At 41.5% G+C, this 13,361-nt stretch overlaps 1 protein-coding gene across 1 annotated transcript in view; it reads left to right on the plus strand.

Annotated features, from left to right (window-relative positions):
* The first annotated feature begins 1,040 nt into the window (after positions 1-1,040).
* LOC106590353 (apoptosis regulator Bcl-2) overlaps positions 1,041-13,361 on the plus strand; it is a 69,486-nt gene continuing 57,165 nt past the window's right edge. The window contains exons 1-2 of the mRNA XM_014181290.3: positions 1,041-1,169; positions 1,384-2,503. Coding sequence (XP_014036765.1) covers positions 1,946-2,503 — 558 coding nt within the window. The 5' untranslated portion in view covers positions 1,041-1,169; positions 1,384-1,945. The remainder of the gene's footprint in view (positions 1,170-1,383; positions 2,504-13,361) is intronic.

A 13,361-nucleotide genomic window follows, 5' to 3' on the forward strand; every position in this document is an offset into this window, starting at 1 on the left:
CAGCCACCGTCCACCCCCATTCCCACTCCAAGCTCCCTGCACACTTCGAGGAGACTGTTGGTGACCTAAAAGTAAATGCCAGTGAAGAGAAGGCTTGGGCCCATTGTTTCAAGAAGTCGCATACATCACTATTGTAAAGGCGCCCCCCCAATGATTCATGTAATTGCGTTCATGTTCTCAAGTAGGACAGGGGTTCTCATCCAGCCACATGCACACAATATCTTTGTTGTCTCATATTACATACAGTATTCTGCAACAGGACTATGTTCGGTTTCTATAAGGCTTTCTAAGTCGCCATCCACTACTACATGATTGGAGTCCCACACACACATCACATTCACGTGTGCACACACACATGCACGCACATGCACATGCACACACGCATGCACACACAAACTCACACACAAATGCACACACACACACCATCTCAATAGACTGTGTAGTAGGGTGATGAATGTGCGTGGTGCAAGACTCTAAAAATGATGTTTGAGGGATTCTCTTTCATGCAAGGAGCTATAGCCCAAACCAAGAGCTCCTGAACATGGACCCCTAGGAGAGGTGTCAGTGGTGGGGGGCTATAGTTAGATATGGGTCAGTGAACTGGAGACAGGGATTTTTATAATATCCAATTCTCATTGGTTCCAATAGTGTCCAATTCTCATACCTTTGTAACCCACATATTGATATTACGTTTAAAAATATAAGAGTTGTGGTGGTATACCTTTAATGTAGCATATTTACCATACATTTTGATGTCTATTTGATCCATACATTTTGAGGTTTATAATGTATTGTCTTTGTTAAGGCATCACTTTACTTTATGAAGACATTAGGCTTATCCTGTAACTACACTTTCACTACTTATTCCACTTTGTAGGCTGGCTACTCTGTTATAACATCTGTCAAGTGTTAACGTGTACAACGCAAACAGATGACGTTCATATAATTATATGGCCATATTCACTGCACATAATGACAAGAAAAGATTGAATGGGAGTGACGTAGCTTGACGGAAGTAGCCTACCTCCCCAAGAGGGAGTGAGTGGCTCGCCTATGTGGGAGTAAACGAGAGAAAGCAGAGTTTGCAGACTACCCTTGGATAGGAAGACCCTACTGGAACTGACTGCATGACCGAGCGTCGCTGAAATCGTCTGCAGAGAAGCCACAAAGTAACCTGCGCTGTTCTATTCTTAGAAATCTTCTTCCTTGTGCTTATGTTAGTGTTTTTTGTGTAAGCTATTTCTCTGTGAAATAAGAGTAGTCTTTCAAGAGCTGCCTTGCAAATGATTTCTCTTCCGTCTTTCTGGAACTGTGTAGTAAATGTCAGAGTATTGAACCCCAAAACGGATAACTGTAACTTAATCAACAACTTCGTTTTTCCAGATAAATACACAATATCGATTGACGCAAGCGATTGAAACTCTCAGACGCTCATGTTGAAGTGAGGATCAGCTCAAAGGATATCCAAAACTTATTACTGTTCGGTCTTGTTCCAATGGATTCCTGAAAAGGGGCGTACCATAAGCAAGGAGAACCAGACATTGCGCGCCGATCATGCTACAACATGGACGCATTATACTGTAAAGTTGACTTGCTACTGGAACTCGAAATGCATGTGATAGAATAAGAATAGCATTATTTATTTGATCTGATTAGATATGTGTATGTGCATGATTTAATCAATTTGTTCAAGAAAACCGTATTTCCACTTTATTTTATTAGAGGCTATATGCCATTCGGATATACTGTTTGATTTAATGTATATTTTTTTGCAGGGCTGGAACAAGTGTTGCTATGCAGGTAATGCGCTGTAGCAATATGTTAGAGATGCAATTTATCGTCTGATACCATATCTAATTTTAGGGGATATCTTGTAGGTCGTCTCAGCCAACCATTGGAAATGTGTTTTGCGTAAACAGCTTGCTGGGTATTAGGCTATAGCACCATGATGGCGAACGATAATCCTTATAACAGTCGCTTTATTGTTGAAAAATACATCCATCACAAACTGTTGAAGAAGGGATTTGTATGGGAATTTAATCCAGAAAATGATTCCCCAAATAATGGCTTTGGGGAGCCCTCTCCCCCTAACTCCCCTGAAGTTTTTGCACGGAGGTCCCAGCCCTCCGCTGAAGGCGTGGACACTGACTCTCCGCTCCCAAACAGGATCCCGCAACCGGACCGACATGCCCGGCTCCATAGGGTGCTGCGCGAGGCGGGGGACGAGATTGAAATAATGTATCAGCGGGACTTTGCAGAGATGTCGGGGCAGTTGCATTTTACGCCCAGTACAGCACAGAGAAGGTTTACTGCTGTAATAGAGGAGCTCTTCCGCGACGGTGTAAACTGGGGTCGGATTGTGGCTTTCTTTGAGTTTGGAGGGACAATGTGCGTGGAGAGCGTCAACCGGGAGATGACGACCCAGGTAGACAACATTGCCCATTGGATGACAGAGTACCTGAACGGACCCCTGCAGAACTGGATCCAGGAGAATGGTGACTGGGTATGTCTGTTAATAAATCATTCCACATTTGCTCAGCCTCTATCCACCTATCACACCTTTGCATCAGTTGCAAATACAATCACTTCTCATCAGTGACAAGTGCATAAATACATCTTATGAATCCCTTCAGGTCTGCATGCACCCTACCCTACAATTTTGATTGACCAAAAATCTTTCTACTAACACATGTCCACCACCACCATTGTCTAACATTTGAGACAATATTTCAGCCAACCCTGTTATCATGACTAGGGCAGTAGCCTAGCCCTACACGGACAATGATTGATTTGTTGTCTGTTTCTGGGGTCCTTATATCTCCTGGCCAATATTTCAGTCAATCTAGGGAAACCCTACCCTTCCCATATTCTGACTGAAGGTCAAGCACACACACTCAGAAAACCCACACTGAATTATCTTGACTGCATTCTACTCTGTTATTAGTTCGCCAGATGTTTGGAAACGCCTGACTTCCTTTCTCTCCCCCAACATCTGTGGATGGAGTGGAACTGCTACACAGTATGATGTCTCTGAGGAGAAAATTGTCATGTTTCCGCAATTCAAGTTTGAATGAATGAACACAGCGTTTCCCTATTTAGAATCCACATCAAATGGAGAGAAAAAGCCTCAGTAAATCCCGTCTGCCTGTTTTACCGCATCGCACTAGCATTGAATAATTTAAGTCTGAAATTGGATCAGGCACACCATGCTTTCATACACCCATCTTGGTGCAATAGATGTCTAGGTTGTAATAATAACAACTACACTCCTTATTTTGTTAATTCCTCTCTCATGTATTTATATATTTGCAACATCCTGGATGAGCAAAGGAACTGCTCAAATAGTGAAACATTGGTTACATGGACTTAACTTTTAATTTGGGGTGAAGTGAATTGAAATGTCATGATATTGGCAGGGCAATTTTACTGGCTCTTCATGTCCTCTTTACTTGACCCATCACTTGACCTGTCACCGTAGTTAGGGTGGAGTGCATGGTTTCCAAGACACAGGCAGATGTTTCCAGACAAGCAGATACTGTATTCATAGACTGCTGTATAAAGGGAGAGTGGAGGTGGTAGCTGTCTGGACTGAGTATCAACTGGAGCAGAATAAATAGCAGAGGCCAAAGGCTTCCACCACCAACTCTATGACGGCTAGGGAAATCACATTCTCATTGTATAGTTGTGTGGTGTTGTGTATAGTTGTCCCCAGAAACAAGAAGAACTGTGTGGGTATGTTTGTGTGTCTTTATAATATATTATTGCATAGCAGTGGTAATTTCTACTTGTTCCATCAGAAAACTATTAGGAAGCAATCAGCACAGGTACTTTTCAAATTAAATCAAAGTTTATTGCTCGCGTATACAGATTTGCAGATGTTATCGCAGGTACAGTGAAATGCTTGTGTTTCTATCTCCAATAGTGCAGTAATACCTAGCAATAAAAAATAAATAAAAAGCAGTACACAAATAATCCTGAAAAATTAAGAAATTTCAGAACGAGTGTTACGTGTGCTCCCTCTCCGGCCTCTAGGTCACCAGGCTGCTCGTTATGCTGCACACCTGTCACCATCGTTACACACACCTGCGCGCCATCAGACTCACCTGGACTCCATCACTTCCCTGATTACCTTCCCTATATATGTCACTCCTTTTGGTTCCTTCCCCAGGCATCATTGTTTCTGTTTCTTGTCTGTGTGCTGTTAGTGTTTCTTGTTTTGTATTATGTTCCGTTTATTAAAACACTCACTCCCTGAACTTGCTTCCCGACTCTCAGCGGACATCGTTACAACGAGAAATGTCAGAGACCGGAATATATACTGTACAGTTGAAGTTGGAAGTTTACATACACTTAGGTTGGAGTCATTAAAACTCGTTTTTCAACCACTCCACAAATTTCTTGTTAACAAACTATAGTTTTTGCAAGTCGTTTAGGACATCTACTTTGTGCATGACACAAGTCATTTTTCCAACAATTGTTTACATCCAGATTATTTCACTTATAGTTCACTGTATCACAATTCCAATGGGTCAGAAGTTTAAGTAAAATTCCAGAAAATGATGTCATGGCTTTAGAAGCTTCTGGTAGGCTAATTGACATAATTTGAGTTAATTGGAGGTGTATCTGTGGATGTTTTTCAAGGCCTACCTTCAAACTCAGTGCCTCTTTGCTTGACATCATGGGAAACTCAAAAGAAATCAGCAGACCTAAGGTGGAAAAAATGTAGACCTCCACAAGTCTGGTTCATCCTTGGGAGCAATTTCCAAACGCCTGAAGGTACCACGTTCATCTGTACAAACAATAGTGCGCAAGTATCAACACAATGGGACCACGCAGCAGTCATACCGCTCAGGAAGGAGACACGTTCTGTCTCCTAGAGATTAACGTACTTTGGTGCAAAAAGTGCAAATATTTCCCAGAACAACAGCAAAAGACCTTGTGAAGATGCTGGAGGAAACAGGTACAAAAGTATCTATATCCACAGTAAAACAAGTCCTATATCGACATAACCTGAAAGTCCGCTCAGCAAGGAAGAAGCCACTGCTCCAAAACCGCCATAAAAAAGCCAGACTACGGTTTGCAACTACACATGGGGAGAAAGATTGTACTTTTTGGAGAAATGTCCTCTGGTCTGATGAAACAAAAATAAAACTGTTTGGCCATAATGACCATCGTTATGTTTGGAGGAAAAAGGGGGAGGGTTGCAAGCCGAAGAACACCATCCCAACCATGAAGCACGGGGGTGGCAGCATCATGTTGTGGGGGTGCTTTGCTGCAGGAGGGACTGGTGCACTTCACAAAATAGATGGCATCATGAGGCAGGAAAATTATGTGGATATATTGAAGCAACATCTCAAGACATCAGTCAGGAATTTAAAGCTTGGTCGCAAATTGGTCTTCCAAATGGACAATGACCCCAAGCACACTTCCAAAGTTGTGGCATATATATACACACCATTATATACTGTCCGTACTGTCTTTGCACACCATTTTATATATATTATAATGGTGTGCAAAGGCAGTACGGACAGTATATAATGGTGTGCATTATACAGTTGTAGTCAGAAGTTTACATACACCTTAGCCAAATACATTTAAACTCAGTTTTTCACAATTCCTGACAGTATATGAATAGAAAAGGTGTGTACATTAGTAGTTATATAGGATGAGCCATGATTGGAATACAGTTTATACACAAAGAGTATACAAAACATTCAGAACGCCTCCCTAATATTGAGTTGACCCCCTTTAGCCCTCAGAACAGCTTCAATTCGTCTGGGCATGGACTACAAGGTGTCAAAAGCGTTCCACAGGGATGCTGGCCCAGGTTGACTCCAATGTTTTCCACAGTTGTGTCAAGTTGGCTGGATGTCCTTTGGGTGGTGGACCATTCTTGATACACAAGGGAAACTGTTTAGCGTAAACAAAAGTCAGCAGCGTTGCAGTTCTTGACACACTCAAACTGGTGCGCCTGGCACCTACTAACATACCCTGTTCAAAGGCACTTAAATATTTTGTTAAAATAAAATCTAATTTTATTGTTCACATACACATGGTTAGCAGATGTTAATGCGAGAGTAGCGTAATGCTTGTGCTTCTAGTTCCGACAGTGCAGTAATATCTAACAAATAATCTAATCTAACAATTCCCCAACAACTAGCTAATACACACAAGGGGTGAATGAGGGGGTGAATGAGAGGGGTGAATGAGAAAGGGGTGAATGAGAATATGTGTATGTGACAAATAAAATTTGATTTGATTTTTGATTTGATTTGGTGACTGTTTAACAGTCTGATGGCCTGGAGATAGAAACTGTCCTCAGTCTCTCGTTCCCAGCTTCGATGCACCTGCTGCACTGTCTCCGCCTTCTAGATGGCAGCGGGGTGAACAGGCCGTGGTTAGGGTGGCCTTGATGATCTTCTTGGCCTTCCTGTGACACCGGGGGCTGTAGATGTCATGGAGGGCAGGCAATGTGCCCCCGGTGATGCATTGGGCTGACCGCACCACCCTCTGGAGAGCCCTGCCGTTGCGGACGGTGCATTTGCCATACCAGGCGGTGATACAGCACGAAATAATGCTCCTAATGGTGTATCTTTAGAAGTTTGTGAGCGTCTTACGGGCCAAGACTAATTTCTTCAGCCTACTGAGGTTGAAGAGGCGCTGTTGCTCCTTCTTCACCACGTTGTTTGTGTGAAGGGACCATTTCATGTTGTCAGTGATGTGCACGCAGAGGATCTTGAAGCTTTTGACCCTCTCCACTGCGGCCCCCTTGATGTGTATGGGTGTGTGCTTTCTCTGCTGTCTCCTGTAGTCTGCGATCAGCTCCTTCATTTTGTTGACGTTGAGGGAGAGGTTATTTTCCTAGGCACCACTCAGCCTACAGCAAGGTGGGAGACTTGGCGGTCTCATTGTTGTTGGTAATCAGGTCTACCACTGTTGTATCGTCAGCAAACTTGATGATTGAGTTGGAGACGTGCACGCAGTTATGGGTGAACAGGGAGTACAGGAGGGGGATGAGCATTCACCCCATGTTGATGATCAGTGTGGCGGAGGTGTTGTGGCCTAACTTCACCACCTGTGGTCAACCCGTCAGGAATTCCAGGACCCAGTTGCACAGGTAGAGTTTCAGACCCAGGGCCCTGAGCTTAGTGATGAGCTTGGAGGGCACTATGTTGTTGAAGGCTGAGGGTGTCGGGTAAGGTGGAGGTGATATGATCCTTAACTAGCCTCTCAAAGCACTTCATGATGATAGTGAGTGCTACAGGGCGATAGTAATTTAGTTCAGTTACCTTTGCTTTCTTGAGTACGGGAACAATGGTGGACATCTTGAAGCAAGTGGGGACAACAGACTGGGATATGGAGAGATTGAATATGTCCGTAAACACTCCAGCCAGCTGGTCTGCACATGCTGTGAGGACACGGCTTGGGAGGCCGTCTGGGCCGGCAGCCTTGTGAGGGTTAACACACTTAAATGACTTACTCATGTTGGTCACGGAGAACAAGAACATACAGTCCTCATAAGCGTCGGCTCGATGTTGTTTTTCTCGAAGCGGGCGAAGAAGGTGTTTAACTGGTCCGGGAGCGACGAGCTAAACACAGCTTATATTATTCAGAAGGCTCCAGGACTCCCTCTTAGGGCCAATCAATTATTTATTTTTTTCATTTCGTCATCAAAATAACATTTTGCATTCGTATTAGGACTATATATTTACAGAGGAAGTCAAGTTCCAGTTAAATCTGCCCTTTGAATTTAGCCCATTACTTACTCTTTCCAATAGTCATTACAATAAGCATGTGTTGAAACTTTCATTTTTTACCAGCAAGTCCTGGTTTTATATTGTATATATAATATAGTTATTACTAATGACTGTATGCAATATACTGTATGTTGTATTGTTGAGACAGATCGTTGTTATATAAAACATTTCTATGTTTGACACCTGTTCATAATGGGTGAGTCTTAATCTGGATGGTAAATCAATACACAATACATTTAGAGAGATGTAGAGAGATCCAAATGGGCATCTGGCCACTGGCCTTCTGTTATAGTTTTTGCCTGTGTGGTATCAATTACACTAACATCCGATTCTACACATGCTGTACAGCTAAAACTTGTTCTCCTGCGATGATTGCATCACCTCAATAGTGTATGGATGTTGCCGTAAGACAACTGAGCTTTTCCTATGCTCTTGCACTATCACTTTCTGGAGCATTAAATCATTTTGTCCAATTACGAGATCTAGGAATGTACTGTCTTTGGAGGTGTTCCTTACATCTGGTCTGTTTCACTGTATGTACAGGTAAGGTTGTAGAAAAAAGTTGCTCACTATCATATTTTGAGATGATTGTGGTCTTTCCCTCAATTTCTCTGTGTCCTATTTGGCACAAAGAAATCTTGAAGCAATGAGTTACAACCAAAGAATGTCCATGTCAGTCAGATGGACCCTCTAAATTGCCTTAGCTGTCAAGAAGAATTGTCCTTTCCCCCTATGGTTAAGCTGAACTCGGTGGCGGCCTGCCCGTTAGGGGCTGCAACCCACTGTGATTAGTCCTGACACATTTCAGGAAACTAGGCGTATGTCGCGCGTCACTACTTCACAGGGGAGGCATTTGAACATCATTTTTTTTTTATCGAAATGCGTTTTTGGGCAGAAATGCCTTCTGGAACAATCATTAATTATTATCCATGAATTATTATATACAGTTGAAGTTGGATGTTTACACACACCTTAGCCAAATACATTCAAACTCCGTTTTTCACTATTCCTGACATTTAATCCGAGTAAAAATTCCCTGTCTTAGGTCAGTTAGGATCACCACTTTATTTTAAGAATGTGAAATGTCAGAATAATAGTAGAGAGAATGATTTATTTCAGCTTTTATTTCTTTCATCACATTCCCAGTGTGTCAGACGTTTACATACACTCAATTAGTATTTGGTAGCATTGCCTTTAAATTGTTTAACTTGGGTCAAACGTTTCCGGTAGTCTTCCACAAGCTTCCCACAGTAAGTTGGGTGAATTCTGGCCCATTCCTCCTGACAGAGCTGGTGTAACTGAGTCCTGTTTCTAGGCCTCCTTGCTCGCACATGCTTTTTCAGTTCTGCCCACAACTTTTCTATAGGATTGAGGTCAGGGCTTTGTGATGGCCACTCCAATACCTTGACTTTGTTGTCCTTTAACTTCCTGACTGATGTCTTGAGATGTTGCTTCAATATATCCACATAATTTTCCTGCCTCATGATGCCATCTATTTTGTGAAGTGCACCAGTCCCTCATGCAGCAAAGCACCCCCACAACATGATGCTGTCACCCCCGTGCTTCACGGTTGGGATGGTGTTCTTCGGGTTGCAAGCCTCCCCCTTTTTCCTCCAAACATAGCGATGGTCATTATGGCCAAACAGTTCTATCAGACCAGAGGACATTTCTCCAAAAAGTACAATCTTTCTCCCCATGTGCAGTTGCAAACCGTAGTCTGGCTATTTTATGGCGGTTTTGGAGCAGTGGCTACTTCCTTGCTGAGCGGCCTTTCAGGTTATGTCGATATAGGACTTGTTTTACTGTGGCTATAGATACTTTGTACCTGTTTCCTCCAGCATCTTCACAAGGTCCTTTGCTGTTGTTCTGGGATTGATTTTCACTTTTCGCACCAAAGTACGTTCATCTCCAGGACACAGAACGCGTCTCCTTCCTGAGCGGTATGACGGCTGCATGGTCCCATGGTGTTTATACTTGCGTACTATTGTTTGTACAGATGAACGTGGTACCTTCAGGTGTTTGGAAATTGCTCCAAAGGATGAACCAGACTTGTGGAGGTCTACATTTCTTTTTGAGGTCTTGGCTGATTTCTTTTGATTTTCCCATAGTCAAGCAAAGAGGCACTGAGTTTGAAGGTAGGCCTTGAAATTCATTCACAGGTAGACCTCCAATTGACTCAAATGTTGTCAATTAGCCTATCAGAAGCTTCTAAAGCCATGACATCATTTTCTGGAATTTCCAGGCTTTTTAAAGGCACAGTCAACTTAGTGTATGTAAACTTCTGACCCACTGAAATTGTGATACAGTGAATTATAACTGATATAATCTGCCTGTAAACAATTGTTGGTAAAATTACTTGTCATGCACAAAGTAGATGTCCTAACCAACTTGCCAAAACTATAGTTTGTTAACCTCTTGGGGCTAGGTGGGACGCTAGCGTGCCACCCGTGGTGCACTCCATCAACAGCAGGTGCATTTCAAGAGCGGCAAATTTGAATCCAAATAAATGTCAAAATTCAAATTTTTCAAAAATCCAACTATTTTACACCATTTGAAAGATAAACATCTCCTTAATCTAACCACGTTTTACGATTTCAAAAAGGTTTTACGGCGAAAGCATAAATTTAGAGTATGTTAGGACAGTACATTTACAAGAGTTGTGTGTAATGTTTTGTCAAGTCAAAGACAGGGTCACCAAAACCATAAAACCAGCTAAAATGATGCACTAACCTTTTACAATCTCCATCAGATGACACTCCTAGGACATTATGTTAGACAATGCATGCATTTTTAGTTTTATCAAGTTCATATTTATATCCAAAAACAGCGTTTTACTATGGCATTGATGTTGAGGAAATCGTTTCCCTCCAATAACCGGCAGTCAAGTCAGCGTCACAAATTAAATAATTAAAATGAGAAAACATTGGTAAAATATTATATTGTCATTTAAAGAATTATAGATTTACATCTCTTGAACGCAATCAACTTGCCAGATTTAAAAATAACCTTACTGGGAAATCACACTTTACAATAATCTGAGCACTGCGCCCAGAAAAATACGCGTTGCGATACAGACTAGACGTCATGTTGGGGAGATCTAAAATCGAAAATACTATGTAAATAATCCATTACCTTTGATTCTCTTCATCAGATGTCACTTCCAGGTATCACAGGTCCATAACGAATGTAGTTTTGTTCAAAAAAGCTCATCATTTATGTCCAAAAATCTCCGTCTCGTTAGCACATGATGTAAGCCAGCCGGACTTCTCGTCATGAACGAGGAGAAAAAATATATTTCCGTTCGTTCAAACATGTCAAACGTTGTATAGCATAAATCATTAGGGCCTTTTTTAACCAGAACATGAATAATATTCAAGTTGGACGAATGCATACTCTTTTATAACGTATTGGAACGAGGGTACCCAACATGAACTCGCGCGCCAGGTGTCTAATGGGACATCATCGTTCCATGGCTCTTGTTCGGTCAGATCTCCCTCCAGAAGACTCAAAACACTTTGTAAAGGCTGGTGACATCTAGTGGAAGCAATAGGAAGTGCCAAAATATTCCTAAGCCCCTGTGTTTTTCAATGGGATAGGTTTAAAGTCAATACAACACATCAGGTATCCACTTCCTGTCAGAAAATGTCTCAGGGTTTTGCCTGCCAAATGAGTTCTGTTATACTCACAGACACCATTCAAACAGTTTTAGAAACTTTAGAGTGTTTTCTATCCATATATAATAAGTATATGCATATTCTAGTTACTGGGTAGGATTAATAACCAGATTAAATCGGGTACATTTTTTTTATCCAGACGTGCAAATGCTGCCCCCTAGCCCCAACAGGTTAACAAGAAATTTGTGGAGTGGTTGAAAAACGAGTTTTAATTACTCCAACCTAAGTGTATGTAAACTTCCGACTACAACTGTAATTCATGGATTATGTTTTAAATGCTCATAATAGTGTGGTAAATGTTCCTGTTTCTAAAATATATTGATCAAAACAAGCTGTTCATTTACTTGCTGCTGTGCCCCTCAGTGACTGCCAGCAGCAGCAGCAGCTCCGTGGGCACATAGGCTGTGTGAATATTGCTTGTTTTGCCAGCAATTTTTTATGAGGGGGAACTGTAAATGGACTGTCCTGGGGTGCTTTGAAATGTGCGCTCAGTCAGAACTTCTGGGTCTGCTCTAGTCTCCCTCACAACGAGTCTCTCGCGCCAGACTTCTTACTGGTACAGATGGCACTAAAGCAAAAATAACATTTTAATCAACTTGCAAATAAATAATCATAACAGTCATGGGAGCCTGGGACCTGAAAACCAGACATCTACATTCAACAAGAGTCGAAGGACAGAGGGATACACTAGCTAGAACCTTCTCATCATGGATCTGGTAGGACAAAAAAGCATGACGGTGGCTGGCCAATTTGATTGTTTCCCCATGGTGTTCATGTACTGTAGTATGATCAAATTAATTAATTTTGAGAAACATTGACAAATAGTTTGGTCGATTAAAAAAAAGAATCTAATTCATTTTCCTTTTGATAATCAGCAAGCTAGCTAGTTAGCCTCTCTAGGGCAGGCGGGACGAATTCGTCCCACCTACGCAACAGCCAGTCTAATCCAGTGGCGCGATTTTCAAATACCTTAGAAATGCTATTACTTCAATTTCTCAAACATATGACTATTTTACAGTTATTTAAAGACAAGACTCTCGTTAATCTAACCACACTGTCCGATTTCAAAAAGGCTTTACAACGAAAGCAAAACATTAGATTATGTCAGCAGAGTACCAAGCCAGAAATAATCAGACACCCATTTTTCAAGCTAGCATATAATGTCACAAAAACCCAGAATACAGCTAAATGCAGCACTAACCTTTGATAATCTTCATCAGATGACAACCCTAGGACATTATGTTATACAATACATGCATGTTTTGTTCAATCAAGTTCATATTTATATCAAAAACCAGCTTTTTACATTGGCATGTGACGTTCAGAACTAGCATACCCCCCGCAAACTTCCGGGGAATTTACTAACAATTTACTAAATTACTCACGATAAACGTTCACAAAAAGCATAACAATTATTTTAAGAATTATAGATACAGAACTCCTCTATGCACTCGATATGTCCGATTTTAAAATAGCTTTTTGGTGAAAGCACATTTTGCAATATTCTAAGTACATAGCCCAGCCATCACGGGCTAGCTATTTAGACACCCGGCAAGTTTAGCACTCACCAATATCAGATTTACTATTACAAAAGTTTGATTACCTTTTGTTGTCTTCGTCAGAATGCACTCCCAGGACTGCTACTTCAATAACAAATGTTGGTTTGGTCCAAAATAATCCATCGTTATATCCGAATAGCGGCGTTTTGTTCGTGCGTTCCAGAAACTATCCGAAATGTTAAATCAGGGTCGTGCGCATGGCATAATTCGTGACAAAAAAAATCTAAATATTCCATTACCGTACTTCGAAGCATGTCAACCGCTGTTTAAAATCCATTTTTATGCCATTTTTCTCGTAAAAAAGCGATAATATTCCGACCGGGAATCTCCATTTAGCTAAACAGAGGAAAGAAAACAAAGCTTTCGGTCGA

This window comes from Salmo salar, chromosome 29 (assembly GCF_965601325.2).
Source record: "Salmo salar chromosome 29, fSalSal1, whole genome shotgun sequence".
Classification (NCBI taxonomy): Eukaryota; Metazoa; Chordata; class Actinopteri; order Salmoniformes; family Salmonidae; genus Salmo; species Salmo salar.